This window comes from Zerene cesonia, chromosome 18, assembly GCF_012273895.1.
Source record: "Zerene cesonia ecotype Mississippi chromosome 18, Zerene_cesonia_1.1, whole genome shotgun sequence".
Classification (NCBI taxonomy): Eukaryota; Metazoa; Arthropoda; class Insecta; order Lepidoptera; family Pieridae; genus Zerene; species Zerene cesonia.
Genome location: NC_052119.1, coordinates 1,350,608 through 1,377,229, shown reverse-complemented (window position 1 = coordinate 1,377,229; position 26,622 = coordinate 1,350,608). Strand labels below are relative to the sequence as shown.

At 35.3% G+C, this 26,622-nt stretch overlaps 1 protein-coding gene across 2 annotated transcripts in view; it reads right to left on the bottom strand.

The window, feature by feature from the left end:
• The window catches only part of LOC119833919 (max dimerization protein 4-like), a 239,972-nt gene that overhangs the window by 6,486 nt on the left and 206,864 nt on the right, over positions 1-26,622 (bottom strand). For both annotated transcript variants that reach the window (XM_038358151.1, XM_038358153.1), the window contains exon 5: positions 18,177-18,408. In XM_038358151.1, the coding sequence (XP_038214079.1) occupies positions 18,177-18,408 (232 nt within the window). The remainder of the gene's footprint in view (positions 1-18,176; positions 18,409-26,622) is intronic.

Below are 26,622 nucleotides of genomic sequence, written 5' to 3'. Positions count from 1 at the left end.
AGTTTTTATAATCGATTTATGTATGCATTCATTATCATCAGCCAATATGTTGTAACATGTTTCCACTACTGGGATAAAGGCTTCCTATGAGGGTTCAGGCCATAATCCACCACGCTAGCCAAGTACGGGTTAGCAGATGTCATAGAACTCTTAATTCTTGGACATTGGCCGGTGTCCTCTCGATGTCCTCCTTCACCGTTTCGACCAGTGGTGATGTTATCCACATGCGCAGATTGAAAAATCGATTGATTTCCTGCACGCTCGCCCGGTCTCGAACACCGAGTTAACGATTTTAACTCCGAGGTCCTCACCACTGAGCAACAACTGCGTTTTATGCATACATTAAAACATTTCACATTATATGTATAGTTCAAGAGATCTAAAACCTTGTGACAGCCCAAGAAAGACGCAGCCCATATCAACCATTCCGTAATCCCATATTGGAGATACGGAAAATGGATTAAAAAGACGCAACCGTACAGCGTCTGCCGGCTTATAAGCACTTCAAATATAATTTCCTAGGATTTCTTCAATTCCATCGCGTTTCAACGCTTAGGCCTCAATCAGATGGCGGCTCCCATCGATATCGCGTATTATCGCGTGTGATTCTTAGACGATGCTATCTAGAATTCTAGTACCTTGATAAATCGATTTAAGATTATTTATTGCACAAAGAATCCAAGCATGTGTTTGCTTTATATAGAATAAAAAGTTCTGGAACGAAGAGTTCTTTTGTAAGGTATTTTGTATAAATTATGAGAGATTACAATATTATAGTCAAAGGTTGACCTTGTTTTTATATAAGTAACATTTTTCGAATGCCTTATTTTTTACCAATAAACGACCGCATCAAAAATTCCACCGTCACATCATAAAAACCGTCCACCAGCAACCACCACTTATAAGCGATTCTATCAAAAACGCTCCATCCGTTTGAGCCCTTATCGCCGCAGATAAGCCGCACAGACGCTCCGACACGTCGCGATCGTATCTATTATTGGTTCTTTGAACGTCAACAACTGCAGTCACGTATGAATAGAGAATCTGTAATCTTCAAAGCGTTGTGTTGTATTGTATATGTATATCATATGATTTTTTAGAAAAAATATGAGAGAGAAGAGAAGAAATTTGATCGTAAGGCAGTTTCATAAAGGCATAATATGCTATACTTATATTGATGATACGGGAGTCTTATAAAGTATGTATTATATGAAATAATAAAACAAACAATAAGCAGTCTGCCTGTGACCACGCTCGCTGTAAAGTAAACGTCGGGTTAATATAATGAATAAATCGCGTTTAAAATCCGTTAAAAAATCTCTTATTTCTAAAGCACTTAAAACATAGATTAAATATTGCAACTTATTAAATTCCACCATGTACTTAATTATCTTACTTACTTACTTAAAATACATAAAAAAAACTATAAGAATGGATGTAAAAAGTCCACAATAACAAAAAATAAAACACAATTAAACAGAGGTTTTGTAATATTGACCTTTTTCTGTTACGCCTATAAGATAATTCTACGCCTATAAGATTAGGTCATATAATTTTTTAATTTAATTAGATATTTCTTCTGACATTGAAATACTAGAAAAATTGTAAGGGAAACATTTAAAAAAATTTCCGCCTACCTATTAAACACTTAGCATATATCCACATATCCGGCTAAGAGAATATAAAACAGTAAGAAAATCATACGAGAATATCAAATTTTATATAAAAGCGTTCCAGCAACTTCGATTGACCCTTGACTGTGGACCTTTTTTGAACGTATCAAGAAGAAAAAACTTGGAGACTTGTCCAAGGCAAAGTTTAATATTCGAGTTCGGAATTACGCGTGCTTTCCCACGCCCTGAGAATCCACTTATAGCGTCTTTTAATACTGTTTTTTAATAAATTATTAACTGGCCATCTATCTTCTTCATTCGTGGATGATTTCGTTAAGGCACAAAATTCTTAATTATATAATCTAATTGAATTGAAATTTGTAAAATACTTATTTGCATATTACAAAATTGTCAAAACAATTCTGTATCATAATTTAATTATTCAAACCACTATTCGCAATTTTACCGTAATACCGTAAATAATTTAATTTGTATATTGATAAATATATCGAGTATCGATAACAAGCACGTACATATCCATTGTAATTTTCAATTCAACATTCGCGGATTCCAACAAACAGAACTGGTTACCATGACGGTAGATGGTAACCCGAGAATCGGGTTGCCATGACAGCGCCCAATTGGTTCTATATTCGTAACTACCCTCACGTTTACAAAACACTAAAACTCAATTGACACTGGGGAATTGCTTTTATCGTACAAAGCAACTTGGTATACATCGAAGTTATATTACATAATTGTAAATTATAATTAATTGAATTCGCAACTACCAACTAGTCGATTGGTGAAACAATCAATTTTCTAAGAACCCACATTTGCCGGCTTTGCTAGCGTAGTTCTAAGAAAATATTCTCCTTGCTAATAATGTATTTATGTAGACACTCGGCTCCGAGCAGCGTAGCCCAGGGTAAAAATAAAATAAAGCCCATATCACTAATAAATAAAACAGCTTTCAAATGGTGAAAGAATTGTTGCAATCGGTCGAATAGTTTTTGTTCGCACAAAAATTTCTCCTCGGCTTCGCAGCCATTACAAACACACATACAAAAACAAAAACCCTCATAGGAGGCCTGTGTCCCAGCAGTGGGAACATTAATATGGGCTGATGATGATGATACACAAACACAAATGTTTCCTCTCAACAATATTCAGTTAAGACAATAATTTCAAAAAAGTTGAATAGCTCGCAATCATATCTAATTCCCGAATCGCCAGAGGAAATGAAAATTGTCATCCACGGGCGGATATTGAAATTGTAAAGTTAGCTAGCTGTACTTTTTGCTGTCAAAAGATGACTTCCATTCAAAGTGCAGGAAATAAGAAATGAACTTCAAAGCCCGGCCTTTTCAATTTCTGGCGTTTCATTTTATATTCGCGAGCCGCTGAATGGCGAGGATTTAATTCGTTAATGGGACAATTCGTGATATAATTTACGGGCGGCGTAATGAAATTATAGTGCCGTGTCTATTTCGAGAGGTGCCTGCTCTATGGTCGCGTGTTTCAGCTCTGTACCGAATTTGGAGTTTGCTTTTCAATTTGGTGATTAAGAGTCTCAAAAAAAGTAATGGAGAAAAATATATAAATTATGTTGATTTGAAAACTGTGTAGGGACACACAGCAGGCTTTTTCTATGAATTCTTTCATACACACAACTTTAACATTAACTGATATTAGATTCATAAAAAACAAAAATTAATCATAGTAATTTCCTTTCCTAGCAATAGGCTTGCTTCATATCACTGTCTGTCTTATAAAATGGACTTAAACACCATGAACCAACTGCCAAACATAGGGACGATTTCGAAATGTGGCCGATCGTATATTAGAGCTGTATACATATTCATTATGTATTCCCTCAGGATAAGATTAGCCCGGTTCCATTTGACAAAGTTCCCGGGCGTTCGGCGCGTCGATTATGTCAAATAGCTATTTCAGCCAGTGTGTCTTAGATCAAGTTCCAAATTACGCATATACATTGGATATAGCTCCAGACTTCGGACACTGGACTTTCAATTATTCGATATTTCCAAATGGGATTTTCATTAACGCATTTCCAGTTTTAGTTATTTCCAAGCAGAATTTTATTTCTAAGTAAAGATTGCATGTCTAGCAGGTCCATATCTTTTTGCATAATTTTTGCAATGTCCTTTGAGATGCTGTCAAACACATAGAATGTGGTCTCATCCACTCATATCTGAAGATATCTTCAGCTATCGACGTCTTCTTCAGAGTTTAGAATTGAATTGGGATTATGGTAATTCGCTCGCCTTTTACTCCATGGGGTTTAGATATAACAGATTCAATGCACTAAGAGTACCTTCATCTGTGCATGGACCTGGCCCCGTTGGGATTGCAAGTGAGATGTTATCCATATGAACCAAGATTCATATCAAGTCAAGATATCACGTTGTAAAATTATTTTATGATTCTTTATAATATTTCCTTTGCTTATGAAATCAAATTTAAGTGCAATAATAATTCGAAAGGTTTATTAATTTTAGAAATTTTGACAATGTGTTCTGTATATATTTTTAATAAGCAGTTATTTTATATATAATATTTATTACCTGTTACTTATAGCTCTTATAATGTTTTGATTGGAATTGTGTGGTTGTGTAGCATAAATAAATACAAATAAAAATTATAAGTACTGTTGTAGTGTGTTGCAGACAGTAGATTCAGCATATATATTTCAGCATATATTTTTTTATGACAGAACATAAGTTGTAAATATGAATAAGTCATGCAAATTGGACAAGAGATGAGATCGTGTACAAGCGGCATTATCAAAGGCCAGATTACTTGTACACAGTAATGTGATTTATCTTAATCCCTGTATAATCACTTTGTGAGATGCTGGAGCTGCTATAATAATGGCTATTAAGTTTCCTTTCATTCATAAATAAAAGCCTACTCAGTTATGCTCTTTGTAACATTTTCGAATTATTTTAACATATTTTTCGCCTGTTTTTATTTCCCGACAGGCAATCTAGTAAGTATAATATAACTGAACACAAATTGCGTAAAAACTCAATTTATTAAATCTTTATGGATGTCACTGCTAGCACGTGATCAGCGTCTCCCATATTCATATCCTATTAATCTTACAAATATCCTACTAATATTATAAATGTAAGAGTTTGTAAGGATGTGTGTGTGTGTTTGTTACTCTTTCACGCAAAAACTACTGAACCGATTACAATGAAATTTGGTACGTAGACAGCTGGACAACTGGAATAACATATAGGCGATCTGTTATCCCGATATTCCTACGAGATACGGACTTACGCGGGTGAAACCGCGGGGCGCAGCTATTTTGATATAAACAAAACACACTGTATGCCAAGAGCAATTATCAAAACTTAACTCTATATAATACATTTAATAAAAAATTTAAATCAATATTCTATATGTGCGCAATTTATTACACATAAAAATATTTTTAACATTACCAATATTATATTCTTATCTTTTTAGCAGAACATAAACTTTCAGAGTGACTGCAGAATGCAGTCGTTTTTGCATCATTACATTTCTATCAGTTGTCATCAACTTTTAAGCGATTCTTGGGCAAAGTTAGGACTCAATCGGGTGTAGGGCTGCCATTTCAGAGTTAGGGGAATAACAAATGAATTAATTTGGGTAAGGTATAAGTATTTGCGTTATTTTGGGACTGGAGATGGACTATTATAACATTCCAAAGGAATTAGTAATTAAGGTTATTGTATACTTATCAAAAAATATATTCAGTTATACAAATTTTGTGATTTGTTAACACGTGAGTTATTGTTAAACTATTATTTATAATATCAGTTTTGAAGCGAATGTGTACAGTAAAGTGTTTAAAGTTATTTCAACTAAAATAATAATAATAATCTTCGACAAGTCGAGACTTGTATACAAGTAATATTATAAACCACAAATATTTAATTCTTACAATTTTCATAAAAACCTGGTTGGTCCATTTCAAAAATTCATTCACCTTAACAAAGTATCCCTAATGAGTGACATAGAGTATTTATTTAACCGAAGCGCGAACAAGTCCGCAGCAGCGGCTGGTAAACAATAACCACCTACTTGGCAACCCTACCGTAACATCGAACGAACCTCGCCAGTCCATTTAGCATGTATTGCAGGAAATTGACGCGAGGGAGCCATACTTCGGCCCTGACGCTCCCGTAATAATTAGTAGCCGAGTAGTTTTGAGTTGCGCGGAATGCATACGGATCTACGGCGTCGGATATTGCACGTACAAATAGTTTCCCCGGGAACACTTGCCCGCGTCATTGATATGTGCTATTCATGTGTGTTTAATATCAAATGCCTCTATTGGGTCCGGTATTGTTTTGTAAACTGTGATGTGAATAATGCGAATAATTTGATTTTAACTACTAAACCGACAACCAACTTACGTATATTTAAACGTATAGTATATATGAAGACTACATAATCTTTAGAGCAGTAGGCACAGTGCTTAGGAAAAGTCGAGGGTTCGAGGCCGATCGAGTGCGCAAGAAATAAATAGATTTTTCAATTAATCTAGCCATGACACAAATCACCACTGGAAACGGTAAAGAAAACATCGTTAGGAAAGCAGCATGTCGAAGAATCAATAGTTCGGCGACAAGAGATATCTGCCAACCCGCACTTGTCCAGCGTGGTGGATTAAGGCCTGAATGTTATAGGCGACACGAGGCCCTGCAGTGGGAACATATATGGGCTGATGATGATGAAGATACATTTAAAACCTTGTAATTATTTTTGAATAAGATATGCCTTCTCGTTACAACGTGAAAGCTGCTCTCTATACAACTATGCGACTTTTTCTTTGTCTTATTCGAGATGAAAAAGCTCGTTTCCGTTATTCCGTTTAATAATAGTTATGTTCCTATTATCATGCAGTTACATTATAGACAGTCTGTTACAGTTATAGATGTTTTTACATTGAAATAAGCAAGTAAAGACGTAAGCAGATACAATTTAGTCCACACGATGTCTGACTTACAATACCTATTAATAAGAAAACACTAAACCGCCATCGAATAGTCAAAACGAGACCAAATTTAAATGAGGCTAGACGGGACCAGCTTTCAAAAAAAATAACAGCTTTCAAAAACGGTTCACCAAATCGAAAGTTGTGAGCTACCGACCCCAACAATACAGTCGAATTGACAACCTCCTTTTATAAAGTCGGTTGAAAAAGGAAACAACAAAATTACAATATAAATATGTATTACCTAACCCAATTGTGTGGACTGGACCTCCTATATCTTGGTTATTAATTCCCAAACCAGACATTAGGGATCCCATAAATTATACACACAACATCAGCGTTAACGCCTCACCGTATCGGTAAATACTCACGTAAGTATCTTATTATTTCACGTGTATAAGCTCATTATGGCATTGATGATATTTATTTATATGGTCTTAATTTACTATTAATAAAAGTATACGAGGGAAGTATACGAGTGTCAGCTGTATATTTAATTGTTATATAAAGTTATAGGTAATTATTATAATTATAATCCTACTTCCTACTTATCCTACTAATATTATAAATGCGATAGTTTGTAAGGATGTGTGTGCGTTTATTGCTCTTTCACGCAAAAACTACTGAACCGATTGCAATGAAATTCGATACGTAGACAGCTGGACAACTGGAATAACATATAGGAAACTGTTTATCCCGATATTCCTACGGGATACGGACTTACGCAGGTGAAAATTTTTAGTTGCACACAAAATTTCACGAGAATTGATCCAGTCGTTACGGGCGGACCGCCAGTATTACATAAATAGTAGTAGTATTTCAATTAATTTTTTCTTCTTATATTTTATTACAGGTTAGCCCAAGAGCTAGCTTTGAAAGTCATTGAATTGTGCAGTAACATAAAGTAGCGTGCATACACAACGTTCGGAAATCCGCGAGCGAGCGCCGGCACTATTATATTATTTCCGTTGCTTTATGCTTATGTAACGAGTGCAGCTACAATTGCTTTATATTATATAACGGAAACTGAGCGACGGTCCGTTAAATGCATTAATATCTTTATAAGTGCTGTATACATCCCTTAATTGTGATATATGGGCATATATATACTAGCTTTCCGCCCGCTGCTTTTCGTCCGAGTGGCCAAAGGTAAGGATCACTAGTCATATAAATGGATATCTATCTCATACAAGAAAACATCTGATAAGGTAAAACCGGTCGGTATGTTACGCACACCGTGTTTAAATTTAATTCCCAATTAAAGAACACGGACATTGCAAAGTGAGTGATTTACGGTTCCCTGAGAATGCAGTTCCGTCGAATTAAGATAAATGAGTATATTATTTATTACTAGCTGCGCCCCGCCGCTTCACCCGCGTAAGTCCGTATCTCGTAGGAATATCGGGATAAAAAGTTCCCTATATGTTATTCCAGTTGTACAGCTATTATATACGTACCAAATTTCATTGCAATTGGTTTTGTAGTTTTTGCGTGAAAGAGCAACCAACACACACACACACACACACACATCCTTACAAACTTTCGCATTTATAATATTAGTAGGGTAGGATTTTAAACGCTAAACATCTTAAAACACTTTCCGCCGTCTGTGTCTGTATGCTTAGATCTTTGAAATTATGCCACACATTTTGATGGTTATACTTTAAAGTATAGAGTGATTCAGGAGGAAGGTTTTATATGTATGTATCATGCATTATTGCACCCGTACGAGGCTGGGGCGGTTCGCTAATCTTTTATAAATCAGATATATCATAGTGAATGAGCTGTTGTAGAAAGGCAATAAGGCCTAATAAAGCAAATGAAATAGGTAGAATAAATTTAGTATGAGGTTCGGCTTGCGAGTGACAACGTGCGAAAAGCTAGTTAAAAAAAAAACACAAAAAACGACCATAAAGGAACTCGTCTTCAAAGCATCCAAATGCATATTTGCCCAACACTCCTCCAGAGGCATCGAGACGACACAAAAGGAATATAAAATAAAATAAAAATAAAAATATAACATAGACGGGACGTTTGTGTTGCATTTCAATATTTATTATTGTAAGAACGCGCGGCGAGAGTAAATTGAATTCGTATAGAGTGTAGATGACGTCAGCGCACACCGTGATGCTGGTGAATTTTTTATAAGCGCTTTATGCAAGGCGGTATTCTCCGGTGGCTGGCGGGATGCATTTGCCGCGGATGAAATGTGTTTTATTCATTTGTGTGTTGTTGGAATGGTTTGGGGTTTGGCGTGGGTTACAATTAGAAATGTGAATCGAATAATTAATTTATATGAATTATATTGGAATAGGTACTTTATTACATCCACATAAAGATACATTTAAATGTAGCATATGTTGTATTTATACAAACGGCGGTTATGTTTTGTTTTTTTTTTTCATTCCATTATTTAGCTAAATGCAACTCTTGCATAAATGTTTCCATCCAATAAATACACAATATTACAACATAATAAGAAAAATGGACTTCTGTATTATCGATGATATAATAACTTCCTTATAGTTCCTCTTCGAATATCATACATATATATTTTTTTTTTCACATAAACTACCACAATACCCAAACCACGCAATAAACCCGCAACAGTACACAAAAATCACCAAACCAAAATACAGTTTAAAAATTTTCCACATTCGAAACGAAATATATCCTTTCGCGAACGTAATTTCCGAACGAATTTCGTCGCACACACACACACACGGATGCACATCTACATATCTGGGCACGCGTACATGTAAATATGTATACAGGAGCGCAGATATCTGCATACTTGTACATGTATATAACAGGCGCGGAAGCAGATCCGCCGTTCAGGGATAATTAGTTTGCCAGCGGATTTCCGAAGGCGGCATGTTATGTGAGACAGCAGTTGTAATGCGAATTATAATTACACCCCTAAAATTGGTACAATAAGGTTCGTATTTTGTTGCATTCATAATTCGGTATTTAGCTATTTGCGTTGGAAAATATTAAATATTACCGTTGATAATATGATTATATTTCAAATTAACTATTTTGTCAATATAATGAACATTAGTAAAGTGTTTAATAATAAATTTTCAAGATGAATCATTAAATTAACTATTCAGTCAACATCCTACTTCCTACTAATATTATAAATGCGAAAGTTTGTAAGGATGTGTGTGTGTGTGTTTGTTGCTCTGTCACGCAAAAAATACTGAACCGATTGCAATGAAATTTGGTACGTAGATAGCTGGACAACTAGAATAGCAGATAGGCAACTTTTTATCCCGATATTCTTACGGGATATGGACTTACACGAGTGAAACCGTGGGGCGCAGCTAGTAATAAATATGTATGTAACTAACTTTCGCTAAAATGTATAAATAATAAATTATTTGTAATGTTTTATTTTTACATCATTAACTTAAGCAACATAAAACTCGGTAATTTATTTGTTTACCGTAAGCAAATTATCATCAGCGGGCGTAGATTCTTATCGACCATTAGGATATCGTCTAAATAAATTTACTTTCTTATGTCTGAGTAATGACCTTGCTTATTCAAGAGTCTGTGCTTTAGCCATTTCATGAAATAAGATGTTTAGTGAGATTTTCATTTAAAATTAATAATTCTGTACGTCTTCGCTGTGCTAAGTTTCACTAGAAAAGTTAACCAGAATATTTAGACCTCCATGTTGGTATTTTAGATCATATATCTTAGAGACCAATGTAGACAAACCTATACTTTTGCGATTTACTCTCACTTAATTGGACTCAAGTGTATCATAAATATCAATTATAAAAAAAAAAATTCTGCATATTATAATTGTCATACATATTAAATGTGTATAAAGTAAAATAATTTTATATTGATTCTATTAAACGATATGTGGGGGAAACTGCGGGCCACAGCGAGTATTATAAAATTGGAAACAAACGCTAACAATACGTTGTTTTATAACACTTTATTTTTTAAGATGTTCTGTTTAGAAATTAAAGACTTAAACGGATTTTAAGCGCGATTTACTCATTATATTATTAACCCGTCGTTTCGAACACTTTACAGCGAGCGTGGTCCAAGGAGACTCCCCGTCTAAAATCCGTCGCGTTTAAAATCAGTTTAAAAGTCTTTAATTTCTAAATGTTATCTAATTTGTAAATTAAAATACTCGCGTAACATCAAACACAAGAAAATAATCTGTTACATACGACCTTCTTAACATCCCGACGTACATCTAAATGTTGTATGATGAACGATAAAACTTAACATATATCACAAACACCAAATTTCCGTTTTACTTGGCAATTGACGCTGCGAGATTTACGACGAGGCCGGGTGACCTCGCACAGTCAAGTCCTAAGATTTATCGGTCTGGCGAAACAACAGCGATTTAACATTATGGATTGTAATCAGTCTGCCTAGACTTGCTCCTCGCAGGATACTGTTACTGAACCTTTATTTTCGCTACTAGGTGATATGTTTTCCAAGTACCTTTAAAACGTATCATATAGAGTAATTTGTATATCATTACATTATTTTTCAACAAATGCATGGCCTGTATATGGCATGTGTTCCTCAATAAGTTCCAAAAGGCAGACGCATCTGGGTGAATGATGATGATGATGTATGTATGAATGTGATGGTACTGTGAGGGTAAACTCCGGAACAATCAAATTCAAGCTCAAAATGATTTATAATTATATACAAATGTCACAATAAATTGTGATTCAATTTGGCATTCAATTATTGTGGGTTATAAGTAGTAGGTAGGTAGGTAGGTAGCAATATATATAATAGAAACTAGCTGACACCGCAAACGCTAATTTACATTGAGAATTATATATATTTATATATAATTCAACAAAACACGCAGGTCTTAGGCGAATAGCAATTAACACACAGAAAATCTAACTAAGAGGCATTGTATATACAACATTTAGTAAGTGCAAAAATCGCCATGCACCCACATTCCATAGAGCCAATTACATACAACCCCCAAAAAGGGGTTTCGATAACGAGAAATCGATAACAAATCAAGCTATCATTTGGCTAATACTCCCATCTCGCCGACATTTGACGCGTGCGGCAATTCAATTGCGATCAAATTGGCGCGAATCATATTCTTCACAGGGGGCTAACGATGCCTTATACATTACTATTTTTACATATATATTAGCATGTCATTGTGAAAGGGCATATGCAAAAGTATGATTAGAATAAAAATCTACAAAACACGAAAATAACTTCTTTAAATTCAACGTTACATTCTGCAAAGGCGATGTAACAAAAAAAAAAAAAAAAAGTAGCGAATTCGGAAAACAAACATCTTCCTTAATGACAGGAGCTGTTCGGCGCATAACATGAACGAAAAAAAAAACATTGCACTAAGGAGAATTAATAACAACGAACACGCATATACCCGCATATCCGAGGTGTAGAATGTAGGAACAGTCCATTCCCAAACGTATATTTTAACGAACTTACCGTAGAAAATAGAGAAAAAAAATCCACCTCCGGGTTACCTTTTTGACAGCGCATAAAAAAGGAATTTTATAAAGACCTTTATTTAGTTAACTGTAGAGTTGACAAAGTTTAACAAGCCCGCGTTTCAAGCTCAAAGGTTTGTCGCTTGGAGGGTTTTGCGACTATCTGTGAATTTTATTTAGCTTTTTTTATACGTTTAAAAATTCACTGTATCTCAGTAACAAACGGCCTTAGGGAGTGACATCTTAGGATTCTCAGTACTCTTTTGCTTATTGCTTTACTTCGGGCCGCTCATTTTATATTCTTTGTCGCGAAAATATGCTATTATACGGACGTTTCTATTGTCCAGTTGATACGGACGTTTTATTTATTAAAATTGTTTTAAACGAGTTCCATGTGTAATTGAAGTCAACTCATTTTAAATATGGAATATAAACGATTCTCTTATTCAGAACTAGGTGTAAAGTTGGCTAGGTGTGAAGTTTTACAATATCTTAGTTTCAAAAAGGGGATTTTCTATGTTGTTATTGTAAAAAGTAATATGGATTCAATATGATTTATTGCTATATTCTTATTTAAATAACAAGGAAGACTAGCTATTTAAATTCAAGGAATGTTAATAAGACTAACTCCGTTTACATTATTACACAATATCTTGAAAACGGCGAAAGGAAACGGTTTTAATTAAGAGCATATTGCGACATTCATTTCTTACGTTTAATAAATATTTACAACTAGACACAAACGTGCATGGGAACGTATTAAACTTGAGATCGCGGCCAAATAGAACCTACGTGCAACGCAAAAGAGCCTATATTCGTGTGAGCGCAATAAAAAATTTTAGTGCCCCATAAATTTACACATACATTTGTTTGTAAAAAAGAATCCAGTTTTATTCTTTGTATGATATATTCCATTCATAAAATGGGAAATCCGATTTCGTGTCGGCCATTCATATTTGTGTCTCGCTTCCGCCGATGGGCCGTCGATATGCGTGTCCCTGTTTGGTGAATGGATTAATATTAAGTTGCTTTCGGTGTTCGCGATATATCATACGTCTACGACTTTACATAAATCGCATTAAGAGGTGAAATATACGTATACATTAGGCCGAAAGTTGAAAGGAATATCATCTCATGGATTTCATTGCGAAATATGTTCAGAATTATGTGGTGGTTGTGGAAATATTTCTGTATCGAACACTTTGAGAATAGGTATACTGGCTAACACATCAGCGGTTCGCTCCGTCTTCACTCGTGGTACGTTTTTTCTCTCTATAATAAACCACTTTATGCTTTAACAAAAACGTTAAAAAATTTGACAAGCCTGTCGAGCCGTGTAGCAACAAATTCGGCGATTCATTTTATTATTTTTTATATAGAAATAACTTTACATTACCAACAATTCTTCTAATATAATGCATTTTTAGATAAAACGTGAAGCGCATTACTAAAATCCGTTTATTACGTCCAAAAGAATCTCGTTAAAAACCCGTCACATCGCATTAACCTCCGTAACGCAGGTAATGTCGGATAAATGGATCGTCACACGGTAGCAGTCCCCGCTACGCTGCCCACACGAGATTTACATTATTTCATCACCGATGACAGCGCTCGTACATCTATAACATACTAGCTGCTCGCCCGGGATAACTACTAATTTACTTTGTGAAGAGGAAGCTTTGTATTAGTAAAATAATTTTGAAAATAGATCATGTAGTTTTAGAGTTAAATCGTAATAAAAAAACAAAAAAGTTTCTTCCATATAATATGTGGAATACATTCCCATTTATAGTGTATATTATGTAATATCGTTGTTTCCATCCATTCAACTATACGCATAAAACATTTTAATCAACTAAATTAACATTGTCGCAAAATAATATCAGCCAAATGCTACTCAAATCATTGTTGGCTAAAATACCCAATATTATAATAAAAAGTTAATAATATAAATCGTCATACATATTTCTCAGGAACTCATCAAATCATTCGTGATACAATATTGTAGAAAAATAGGCATATATACGATAGTTGAAAATAGATTAACAAAACGAGAGAGTAACCTAACAACCTACTGATTGTTTCCTACGATTTAATATTGTGCTTGTGACAATTGTAAGACTGTGTCTCTGTGGCAAGAAATGTGCATTTATCAAACACATAAACACACATTTATCCATAAGATAATTGCGTCCCACAATTCACGAAGCCCGGCATGTAATCTCCGCGATTTACCCTTTGTGCGTTCCGTAACACATGTGCTATAAAACTACAAAGCAAGACTCTCCCTTACAATAAACATTTAATTCATGTGCAAATGCTTATTTTTACGGCCGCGATCAACATTCAAACTGCCATTGAATGCGGGCCTTGAAAGCTTTTGCCCTTTGTAGACTTTTACGCCGCTTTCCGTATTAAAAAGCTCTAACGTAGACAAAAATGTCGCTCCTTTTTATGAAAATGACTATTTTCAGCGGTACAGTTATGCCTACACACTGCGCTTCGGTATCGTCGGTTTTAACTAGATAGCTGTGAATTATTTTTAACTGTCGGACGGTTTGCGAATCATTGAACTGTACACGTATAGAACTGCGATAAATAAACCCTATAATAATACTGTAACATAGCAAGTTAACGAGCAGGCAATATAATTGCAGATTTTTTTTATGTGAAAAAGTTTCTATTATTGTCACAAGATAATATCACGAATGTGTTGCCATACTAAAATTTGCTGAAGACTACAATATATAAGATGATAACATCAAATATAATATCACAGCATCTCAATCGTTGTACGTAGCATATTCGTAGACACATCGTAGCACATTCGTAGCACCGTTTGTATGTTTGTTTACGATCATTTCAGTACCTCCATAATACGTATTTGATACCGTAATCACCCATTAATTCTTACGAACCGGTCTGCATTTACATACGAATACGAAAAAGGGCATAAAAAACTATGTTTTTATCAACAAAGTTAAGTAATAACAGGGTTGGCCCGTAAAACAATTTCGGTATAGTGAATTTACTGTTTTGTGCGTCGGTTTATCCGAGGCATTTATCAATGTGACATCCCTTTTGTGCTTTCTGTTTTAATACATTCCATTTAAATTTTGGATACGGGTAACGCTGAATGTTTTATTTACGAAAAATTCAATTTAAGTATGAAAAAAACAGTTATTATCTTCTTTCAGTAAGAGAATAATTTCTTTGTTTTTATCATTATATATTTGTGTACGGAATTTAAATTCAAAACATATAAAAACTATATTATGATAAGAGGTATGTATTTTTACGTCAACTCACATAATCTTTATTTATAGGCTGATTCGAATTTCACTTGCATATGAGGAACTCAGCGTTCTCTACCAGAAAACATTTTATTTAGATGACATGTATCGAATCAAGGACCCCTCGATAACCACTCGCTAGCTCGCTAGTCCCAAATAAACTTCACATAGATAACACAAGTATACAGCGCCCCGATGTAATCTTCCAACGATGTCTTTCAAGACGCTTATAAACATAATACAACAGTTAAGCCAAAGTAGTCACATAATGCAGGGGCAGTCTTTTACATGGAAACCTTATAAAATTTAATTTTGTTCCGAGAAATGGACGCATTAGGTTAAAGTCGATAAGCGTTTATCGTCATTCAACGTTTGCTTTAATGAGATTATTAAGGCGATTCCTTCTTATTTTATTTACTTAATGTCGAGTTGCTTTCGTAGTGTACTACGGTAGAGATATGAGAATGGACAAAGTTTTATCATTTGTTTCTATCAAAAAGGAAAAGGCCGACTGGATACTTGAGTCTTCATTATTTTCACTATTACAGATGTAACCCTTTTCGTAATAGTATACTGTAATTTTATTGATACTAGAATTGTATGCGATATCATATAGGTAATATTTATTTATTTTATTTATAATAATTTATTGTACAAACCAGAAAGTAAAGCTTATACAAAATAATGGCACAATGATATTTCGTACAAAAGGCGGACTTATTGCTAGAGAGCAATCTCTGCCAGGCAACCTGGTAGGAATATACTAGATATCCATTGTGAATTTAAAAGATATTAACCATAAGCCTACAAATCCGTTAAACATTAACCCGTCTGCGTTTAACATTTCACTTAGAATTCTAATACAAAAGGCGTCGGAATTCATTTTCCGGGAAAAGCTCGTAAATAAGCAACTTTTACTTTAACGATTTATTTTTGTATTGGCCTGCAGAATAGCGAGCGATAAAAAATCGATGGTATCTAATCCTAGACACTATTTTAAGACGTTAAACTTCACCAAACACAATAACCAAACTCAACCAAACATTTATTCATTCAATTAGATCTCTTCTAGGTTTTTGAATCGCTAAAACAGTTTTATCATTTACCACCATATTCCTAAACAAAACTTGAAGTGTTTAGAAGGACACACGTGCCATAGTAACAAACCTAAAAAAGTATGCACATCCCGACACATCAACTGCTCATATAGATTAATCTGCTAATCGTTTAAGTCAGCAACCCGCATCGCACAATGGCTGACCGAACAGACGTACACACAAACACTATCACCGCGCCCATTGTGCGCTGGTCTCTGCCGATGACAGCTACCTGTCGATCGTAAGCCCTATATGCTATATGGGATGACCGTTATGCTTATGCGATACGATTATCCATGTTACTATATAGGATATTGTAACAGTTCATTGAGTGCAATAGCGTTTTATGTTAAACTAACTTCGCCCCGGATTCGCCCGTGGTACAAATACAGTCTGTGCTACGCAGAGAAATTGCAGCTTTCTAATGGTGAAAGAATTTTTGAAATCGGTCCAGAGGTTAGTGGTAACCTAACCACTGGACGGTTTCCTCTTTTTAATATGTTATTTCAATCTTCAATTAGTATATGTTATTTCAATCGGTTGAAAAACCCACGGAGATATTGAGTAACAAAATTATTATAAACATAGTATACATATTTATAATATAAGTCTAGAATTTAGATAATAACTTATAATGGAACGGCGATTTTCACAAACGTGGAACACAATTTAGGTTTCTATTTAAAAAGGAACGCTTGAATTTCTTTGAGAAATTACGCGAGATTTTATTACGTTCTCTCCGAAAAGGTTAAGTGCTGTTTATAAAGAAGTGATTATGTTCCAAAAGCTTATGCTTGGGATGTCTTTAGCGAAATAACGGTTTAATCTAGTTTTAATAAAAGTAGTACAATATAATTCCTATGTGGTAGTCGAGCACGCTTCGGCACGAATTAGGCCAAGTCGCACCACAGGGAAAGTACCACACACCCACAGAAGATCGGCGTGAAATAGTAGCATGCTGTGTTTCGTCGGTGTGTGTGGGAGCCGGAGGCCCATATCCTTTTTCTTACCCTTCCCAGTCCTCTCCATTCTGAAACCTATTCCAATTTAATTCCGACAATCCATTTATACCGGCGTAAGGTAATCGAATATACTCCAAATGTTCGTGGGCGGTGGTATGGTTTACCATCAGGCGACCCACCAGCTTCACTGCCGACGATGACATGCTAAATTTTTATTTACTCGAGCGTCTCAGAAACCTACTGGAATTCGCTAATTAGAATTTAGCGAGAAAAAAGTCCTATAATGTTTTAAATTTTAGGGGAGAAACGTATTTTGTTTTTTTCTTCGTAAAAAAAAACATATAATTTTGAATGCTCTGGCACTGAAATAAAATATACATTAATCTTACGATTTAGATGTGATTTCGTGGCTATGTAGAAAGAGGGAAATTGAAAAAAATTTTTTGAAAAAAAAATTACTCGAGAGCGTCTGATAAAGATATTAAGGGTTACTCACAACATAATAAGTCCAAATTGCGCTAATCTGACAATAACCTTAGACAATTAATTATCGATATTTTAAATTCCTACGGTTTTTGTGAGCGCCCCCCACAAATATCAACTGCTAAAACTTTTGGGATGTACTTAGCAATAGGTAAGGTACCTTCCCTTATAAAAATATGCCGCGCTCGAGTAAATCCCAAAATCACCTCTTGGGCTCCCCTACTGTTACTGCTGACTCACCGCTTTCGGAGACGGATGACGGCGACCGCTCGGCCGTGGATACGCCCGATGACGACTCGAGGGACGACAGCGAGTCCGCTCGCGTCGCGTGCGCGTGCATCGAGCTCTCAGAGAGCGAGCGCGTGACGTCACGCGTCGCCCGCAACTGCGCTAACCGCCTGCGCAGGTACCGCTGCTCGCGCGCCAGCTGCTCCTTGTGACTTGAATGCCTCTTTTCTCGTTCTTCTAGACTCTGCGAACAAGCGATCGCGTTTTATGTTGTGTTCGCATTCAAACCAAACAGCAATAGCTAGGTACATCTTTTTTAATCGTGATATGTGGTATTTATCCCGGTTATAGAAGAGATTAAGTATATAACTATATATCACCAGGCTTTATCGCATGATCCGTGATAGTTGAGCATTGGAATTTTCAGAGATTTTGTAATTCCGATGCCTCTATAACAACAACTATATTAAAAAACGGTTAAGCAACGGTTCGCACGAACGTAATTGGATGGGTGATATTTTTTTTGCAGTTGCTCTTTATCTTATATATTATTATATATGTACGAAACTTTTATGACTACCGACTCGCATTTGACCGATATTTATTGTAACTAATTTCTGTAATTACTTATACATGCTTTTACCCTTTCCGGAAATATAAGCAATGATGAGAATATTATTAAATATAAACTAAACAACAAATTTATCCTTTTCTTAAATTAACCACGACTATCCAAAGATCGCTAATCAGAACCGAGTTAAACATGGGACCACAGCACAACAGGGAATATCCCACTACAACGGCCACCAATCCGAAAAAAAAAAACATTAAAAAATAAAAAAATAAAGGTACATAGAAATGTATTAAAAAAGAAGTTTGAGTGCCATTGGTCTAGTATTAATTTCATTTATGCTGAAAATCAAATGTTACATTATTATATCAATAGGTACTGTTTATAAATCACTTAAAAAAATACATCCATCCCACATTTCGACTTGGACACGTCACAATAATACATTCAAGCGTCCACATTGAGGGTATTATGCAAAACGGCGCACTGTGTAAATGAGGAAAAACTAAATTATTCGCACGTTATTGAATTATGCGGTTGAACATAATTTATCGAACGCTATCAGTCGCGTTGCGGTGTGCCCGGGGCCTTACAATTTTAACCAGTCAAACGTAAGTAATCGTAGTATCTATTGTCGTTTTTGGAAAGTTCACTGACCCGTCGCTAAGAGGTGTTTTAAGGAGCTTGGGTTTTATATAGATTTTCGTATTAGTCGTGTATTTGCGAGCGATTTGAATGTACGAACTGTCATTATGATGATTAACCATTTTAGAGAGTCTTTGGTGGATTATATCATACGTATACATCATCTTCAAGATACGTAAATAATGTATTTTACATTTTTAAGTGTTTGTAATTTTGAGATTATCAATCGCTTATTATTCTACTGCTTTTAATTTAAAAGTTACTCAGTGAACGTGAATTCTAAGGATTTTTGCATACAGACTTTAGCGTCAGCCCATATAGTGTTTCCTTTCCCCCACCCTTTCTACTCAATTCTTTTTTTCCAGTCGTCAATATTTTCCTCATCCCTAACCCCTTAAAACCGGGCAGCGCATCCGCAGCGGCCCTACCCTCTGCGAATGTTCATGGGCGTTGGTGATCGCTTACCATCAGGCCACCACCAGCTCAGTTGCCCACTATGACATAAAAAATAGATATATATATATATATCATAATATAATGTAGATGTAGCCTTCATGCCTGTATATACGCTCACCGAAAAAAAAAGATCTACAATATAAAGAATCAAGCAACGTAACCTAAACGAATGAATATTTCCCTGAACAATACGCTACAGTGTGGCTGTATTATGTCATCATGTGAAAAATAATAAAAAAGTCGACCGAGGCGGCTCCGTATAAACGCTCTCGACATATTTGTCATAAATAAACTGAGCGAAATACGAGAACTGTGTAAATATATTTTTTAAGCGGGCAGCGGGGGCATTCGCTCTTCGTAAGGGCTCGTTTATAATGCAAGTGTTATTTAAAATCACTAAAGGGATCACCGCTTTCTCATATGGTCACTGCTAGTCTATAAACGCATTTTGATGAATATTTTCATGCGTCATTTTAACTAACAGAGAAGTGAAACAGATTTAATCCTTACTGTAAATCATTATTGGAAAAATTGTGATGATGACCATGACTTAATATCTTATCGTCTCGCTATTAAGTTGTAATTTTTGATTCACAGTTTACAATTATGTTTATTATTAATTATTCTTTAATATTTATAATCTTTCATCTGCACGCTGTGTTACAGCCTTACACTCACCCCTTCGCTGGGTGACACCTCGATCCAGCGTACACCCTGTTTTGTCCACTTTATATACTATCCATTACATACAAACATATTGCCTATACTGAGAATAGTTATCCTTATGATTTTTATTATTATTATTTATATATAAGATAAAAACTCAAAAGCGACTGGCTGACTGACTGACATAGTGACCTATCAACCCACAGCCTAAACCACTGAACAGATCCGGCTGAAATTTGGCACGCAGATAGATATAATAATGAGCAGGCATCCGCTAAGAAAGAAATTTGGCAAATTCCAACCCCAAGAGGATAAAATAGTGGATGAAAGTTTGTATGGTGAAAATTTATGAGGTCGGCGCGGGCGAATCTGCGGGCAACAGCTAGTAGATTATAAGTATAAGAAGTAGATAGGAAGGGCAAGTGAGGTAGGAAGGAATACAGTCGACATATGAAACCTTGGGAAACACATAGTAAAATAATTAATCACATGGCTTAAGACATGAACAATTGTCCTTTTCATACCATTCTAAACCCGAAAAAACAGAAAACTGCCGTCTAGTTCATTTGCGTATCCCTAATTCCATTCCAGTAGAGCCCTTAAAGAAAGCGATATAAAAACGCTTCGACGCTTACAAGAAGCGCTTAAAAGTGCGATATTTTAGGCGGCAGTAAACAAAATTGCTGAGGCGATACGGATTACGAATTAGCCCTCGCGCGGGCTCGTAAACTTAAATTTTTATATGATCAATCAACTTCTGCCTTATTAACGTGAGGTTATATAACATTTACGCTGGAAAAGGGAAATTCAGGTTTGCAGTGGAAAAATACGGTTTGGGTCATCACGCAAACTTTTAGGAATTTAAACTTTTATATACAGGCATATTTTTAATTATTTCAATGGATGTTATTAACACTTATATGAGGTGAAGATTTCAATCCTTTGAAATTTGATGCGTAATTTGCATTGGATCAACGAACTTCAAATAAGAGTAGAGTCTCAATTCGATTGTATTTTTTGGGGTTTGTTAACTCAGAACTTTCTACTGGGTGAAACGATTTAACGATTCATTTTATATTTGAAAGCAGGTGTCTCCCATGTGCTGTAAATTTGGTCTACTTCTTAAAATGAGAAGACGATTCGGTTTTTTTTTTTTAAGTTATGACATAATTAGTCATTACTGTATGAATTGAAGGGGAAATCCCCTTCAATACCTGCGCCCCGCGGTTTTACCCGCATAAGTCGAAGTAAGAATATCAGGATAAAAAGTTGCCTATATGTTATTCCAGTTGTCCAGCTGTGTTTGCAATCGGTTCAGTACTTTTTGCGTGAAATAGTAACAACAACACATCCTTACAAACTTTCGCATTTACAATATTAGTAGGATCGTCATAATGTCGCCATTTCCTTCTTTAAGTGTGTCATTAAAACATGACATTACATAACGAATAGAACCAGCAACCGTAGTCACATATGTTGAGTTATATATTAATATGTTGAGTTAAAACAGAACCTTAATATCAAAGTTATACTTAGCAGTTCCCGTGACCCCTTCAATAAATCGGCTCGACGGAACACAGTGGGGTTTTTAGTCGGTAGGGATCCGACATAACCCACGGCTCCTTTCCCCGTAGGCCGTGTGTATCTATGTAAGATTTCCCCACTTAAAAAAATTTTACCTATAAACCAACAAACTTCAAACCAACCTAGCCACAGAGTAGATAAATACGGATACAACGATTCCAGGTGAGACGGCACCGCTAACATAGTCTGTGTCACTCAGGCGCATAAGTACATTGGGCATAACTCAATAACCAGGATTCGCCCGTCAGCTGGAATGTGGAAAATTGCTTTTCCTCCCACCCTGGCGGTATGGTTATTTGCACCAATACTAGCTGTCAGGCCCGGCTTCGCTCGTGGTTCATATATATTATACTCAGGGATCATGTTGCGTCGCGGACGTATTTTAACCAGCTCCCGTGGCCCCTTCACTCAAGTGGCTAGACGGAACACAGTGGGGTTTTGGTCGGTAAGAATCCGACATAACCCACGGCTCCATCCCCGGGGGCCGTGGGTATCTATGCAAGATTTCCCCACTATAAAAAAAAAGGGATCATGTTGCGAGTAGGTGCATGTACTACTAACGACGTGAAATATTCTTCTAAATCCGTCCAGTAGTTCCTGAGACTAGCGCGTTTAAAACGAACAAAATCTTCATCTTATATCGTTAAAATATACTGCTTTATATTTATATGATATAAGACATATTCGGACATCTTTTTATTTTAAAATAAATATTTTTCTTTCTTTATTACTTTCTTACTAAAAATGATACCTATATATTTTGAAAATAATTTCCAATTTATGATTTTTCAACTCATTTATAGTTAGTTATTACGGCCGAGTCGGTATAGACTCACAATCAATATTAGTACATAGGTAACTATGCTATATTCGCGTTCGAGCGAGCACTGTTTGTAAAGGCTACATCAACTTCCAAGGCTTACCCTAAACAGCTTTCGATAAGCCCGATAAGGTTGTACCCATTAAAACCCTTGTGTATAAGCGCTAGCGATAAATCCTACTAATATAAAATAAATGCGAAAGTTTGTAGAGATCTGAGTGTGTTTGTTGCTCTTTCACGCAAACACTACTGAACCGATTGCAATGAAATTTGGTACGTAGACAGCTGGACAACTGGAATAACATATAGGCAACTTTTTATGCCGATATTCCTACGGGATACGGACTTACGCGGTAGAATCCGCGGGGCGCAGCTAATTATAGATAATGATTGGAATCAACTGTAGGTGGAATGTGGAATTGGGTATTATAGAATAGCTCTACAAGAAGTTTTATATAAATTAAAAATATATTTATATAGTATACTGAATCAATATTCAATTCAATGGGTCTAAGAGTTTACAGTGAGTACGGAGTACGGAGTAACAGCTGCCTGTTTATGGTTTATGAGATGTAACTAATGTTGAACGTAAAATGGATTCATTTAATAATATTGATATTCTATACTGTGTTGACTCAAGAGTTAATAAAGTGTGAGCAAAATATAAATAAATATAAAAGTCCGTATATTACACGCTACCGATTATGGCTATAATATATAATTCGAATATCACATTCAAGAAATACATTATAAAACAATTTATAAGCGCGTCATGCCAATTAATTAAGATACTTTTGTACATAAAAAATAGCCCCCGCGTTCGCTTATCGCTCCGCTCGTCAATCAGTGCTGTTATGAACACAGCCTTAGTGGCGAAGTGAAATTCATTGCTTACATAGCACTTGCTTCGCAGATAACTTTTAATAGTTTAACGTTGTTCGTATCCTAAGCTGGGTGTTGTTTTTTAATTGTACACGAAATACTATTTTGTCGAATTACATTTAATCTTATCTTAATAAATAAATAACGTGTTACGTTGTTCGTTCGCGATGGACTCCTAAACTACTCAACCAAATTTGATGATTTCAATCAAATTTGCACACCATGCGCAGTTCGATCTAACGATTCGATCAAAAGATAGGAGTTTGTATTATTTCAATTACGATAAATTATGTGAATGTTTAGGGATTATTAAACAATCGATTTTGCTATGACTGAAACGTAATGATAATTATATCGATTTTTTTAGTTATATATTTTAATACTAGCAGATTTTATTCGAAACGTGTATGTCGTTTAGTAAATTTGCCATTTTTCAACATACTTCATACTTCTAACGTCAACGGAAAAATTAGATTTTTCAGCGCGTTAAAAACTAGCTTATATCACTGTTTAGCCATCGTTTATTTATAGAAAACTTATCCGCAAAGGTGGAATCTTGATAAATTCTACCCACAGTGATAAAACAGGGCATGGAAGTTTGTACCATTAAAAAGTATTGTTACTGCGCGGGAATAGCTGCGGGCAACAGCTAGTACAGTATAACCTTAGTGCTCAATATTACCTAGGCAATTGCAAAGTCTGTTGCGAACAATCAAATAAAACAAGCGCCGATCACTAATGCAGAGTCCCCAAGCGAACAAACAGAAGGAACGAACGCATTTCTATGGAGATTGGAAAAGTTATCCAATTGGCAATTAAACATGAATTAAACAATAACCGATACGATACGCCGCTGTTTTATATTCAGTGGAGCCGCACATTTGCATGTCTGTTAGCTTCTAGTCTCGGTCGTTTAACCGACTGCGACGTAGAGGGTTATGCTTTTTGTGTTTCTTTGGAATAGGATGTAAAAACGGGTCGAGGGCAGTTCAAGTGGTATCTTAAGATTATATTAGTGAGAATTAAAATTTTCACAATGATGAAAATTTTATAAAATAATTAATATTAATAAAAATCCGAGCTGCGTCCATCGAACCAATTAGAACCAACAAAATCGGTTCACCCAGTTGAAAGTTTTGAGATAACAAATACAAAAAGCAGTCGATTTAGAACCTCCTAAGGTGATAGAAAATACACTAGATTATTTATATTTATACCTATGTTTACGTTATATTAATATGGAATAATAAAATAACACTTATAGGTAAATTGACAAAAGCTATTATCATAAAGTTTTTATGATTGGCGCCTCATAAAACCGAACAGAAATATATAAAAACGCAAATGTCCAAATTAAACAACACCAGAAACTGTCCCGTGCGATTCGACACAACACAAAGCGTCGTCCAATAAAATGCTCGTAAATAACATGTACACCAAACAAAGGTTACGCGTAGTTCAAAAACTTTTCAAGCAATCCCCACTCAACGGAATAAACAAATTGAACTACACTCACAATTGTTTCCTTTTCAAGATTCGTTAGTAAGTTTTTAATGCGAAAACTTTTTTTTTTTTCAGCGGACAGCGAATGCAGAAAAAAAAAGATCGCATAAAGCCTCACACTCACTGCATTATGTAGCTTTATTTCGCCGTGAAAACGGGTATCGTGAGTGGCCCGAATGAAATAAATATATTATAAAACAAAGCATAATAAAAATGTGAGGTTGTGAAAAATTTAAAATTCGCGCGTGGGATGCGTGTTGTTCGAAATGTGAAAAATTTGCGCTTTTCGCCTCTAGAGCCGCTGAAGAGGTTTTTGTGTTTTATGGTGATTTGGCGAAATAAACGCTACAGAATGTTATATCTGTGACTAATTGATACCACATTATTTATTAGTCATTATTTTCATGAATACAGACATTACCGATATTATTATATTGAAAATCCATTGAATGCTATCGGCATGTAATCAATATACTAATTTGAAATGAAAATTAATCTTCGTTAATAATTTCGTATACAGCAGAATTTTAATTAAATATAAAATCCGGTTTACATTTTTCTTATATATATTAAACCTAGCTATTACAGGTGGTTTCGATTGCTTGGTCAAAGTAAATTAACATTTGTCATTAAGCATCCCTATACATCAAACAAACGAACAAATTTTCGCATTTGAAACATAAAACTTTTTAAATGAATAATAATTCATATCAATTTAACTCATCGCTATATTATTATAACAGAATCACATATTTATGGCCTGAACCCTCATAGGAGGCCTGTGCCCCAACAGTGGAAACATATCTGGGCTTATGATGATGATGAAAACATTTATGTTCTACTTATCTACGTTATACCCTGAACACGTTTTTGTATATTTAAACAACTCAATATCGTGTATATTATGATTTCTTTGTTCGAAACAACCCATCCCCCCTTAATTTCCCACCCACTAATCAACCGCACGCACCGCTTTGCGCCGACATCGGAACTCGGCCCGACCATTACCATAGTTTTATATAGACTATAACGCGTTGGAAACTTATAATTCTGTGCCATTTGAAAACACATATAAATCAGTTCATATCGCTGTGTAACGCGACAAAATAATATTTATTTATGGCCACGCTGATCGGGAAATATTGTCTTCCCGTGGAGATTTTGTCGTCGCGTTTTTAACTCTACGAGGTATGTTTACTGACTTGGCGGTTTGGCAAATTGGACTTCATGCGTTTGTTTTTAATGTTGAAATTTAAGACTTTGAAGGAGATCTCGATTTAAGTCGTCCTAACGATGCCTTGAAATTTAAATAAATGTTTTACGCATACTTA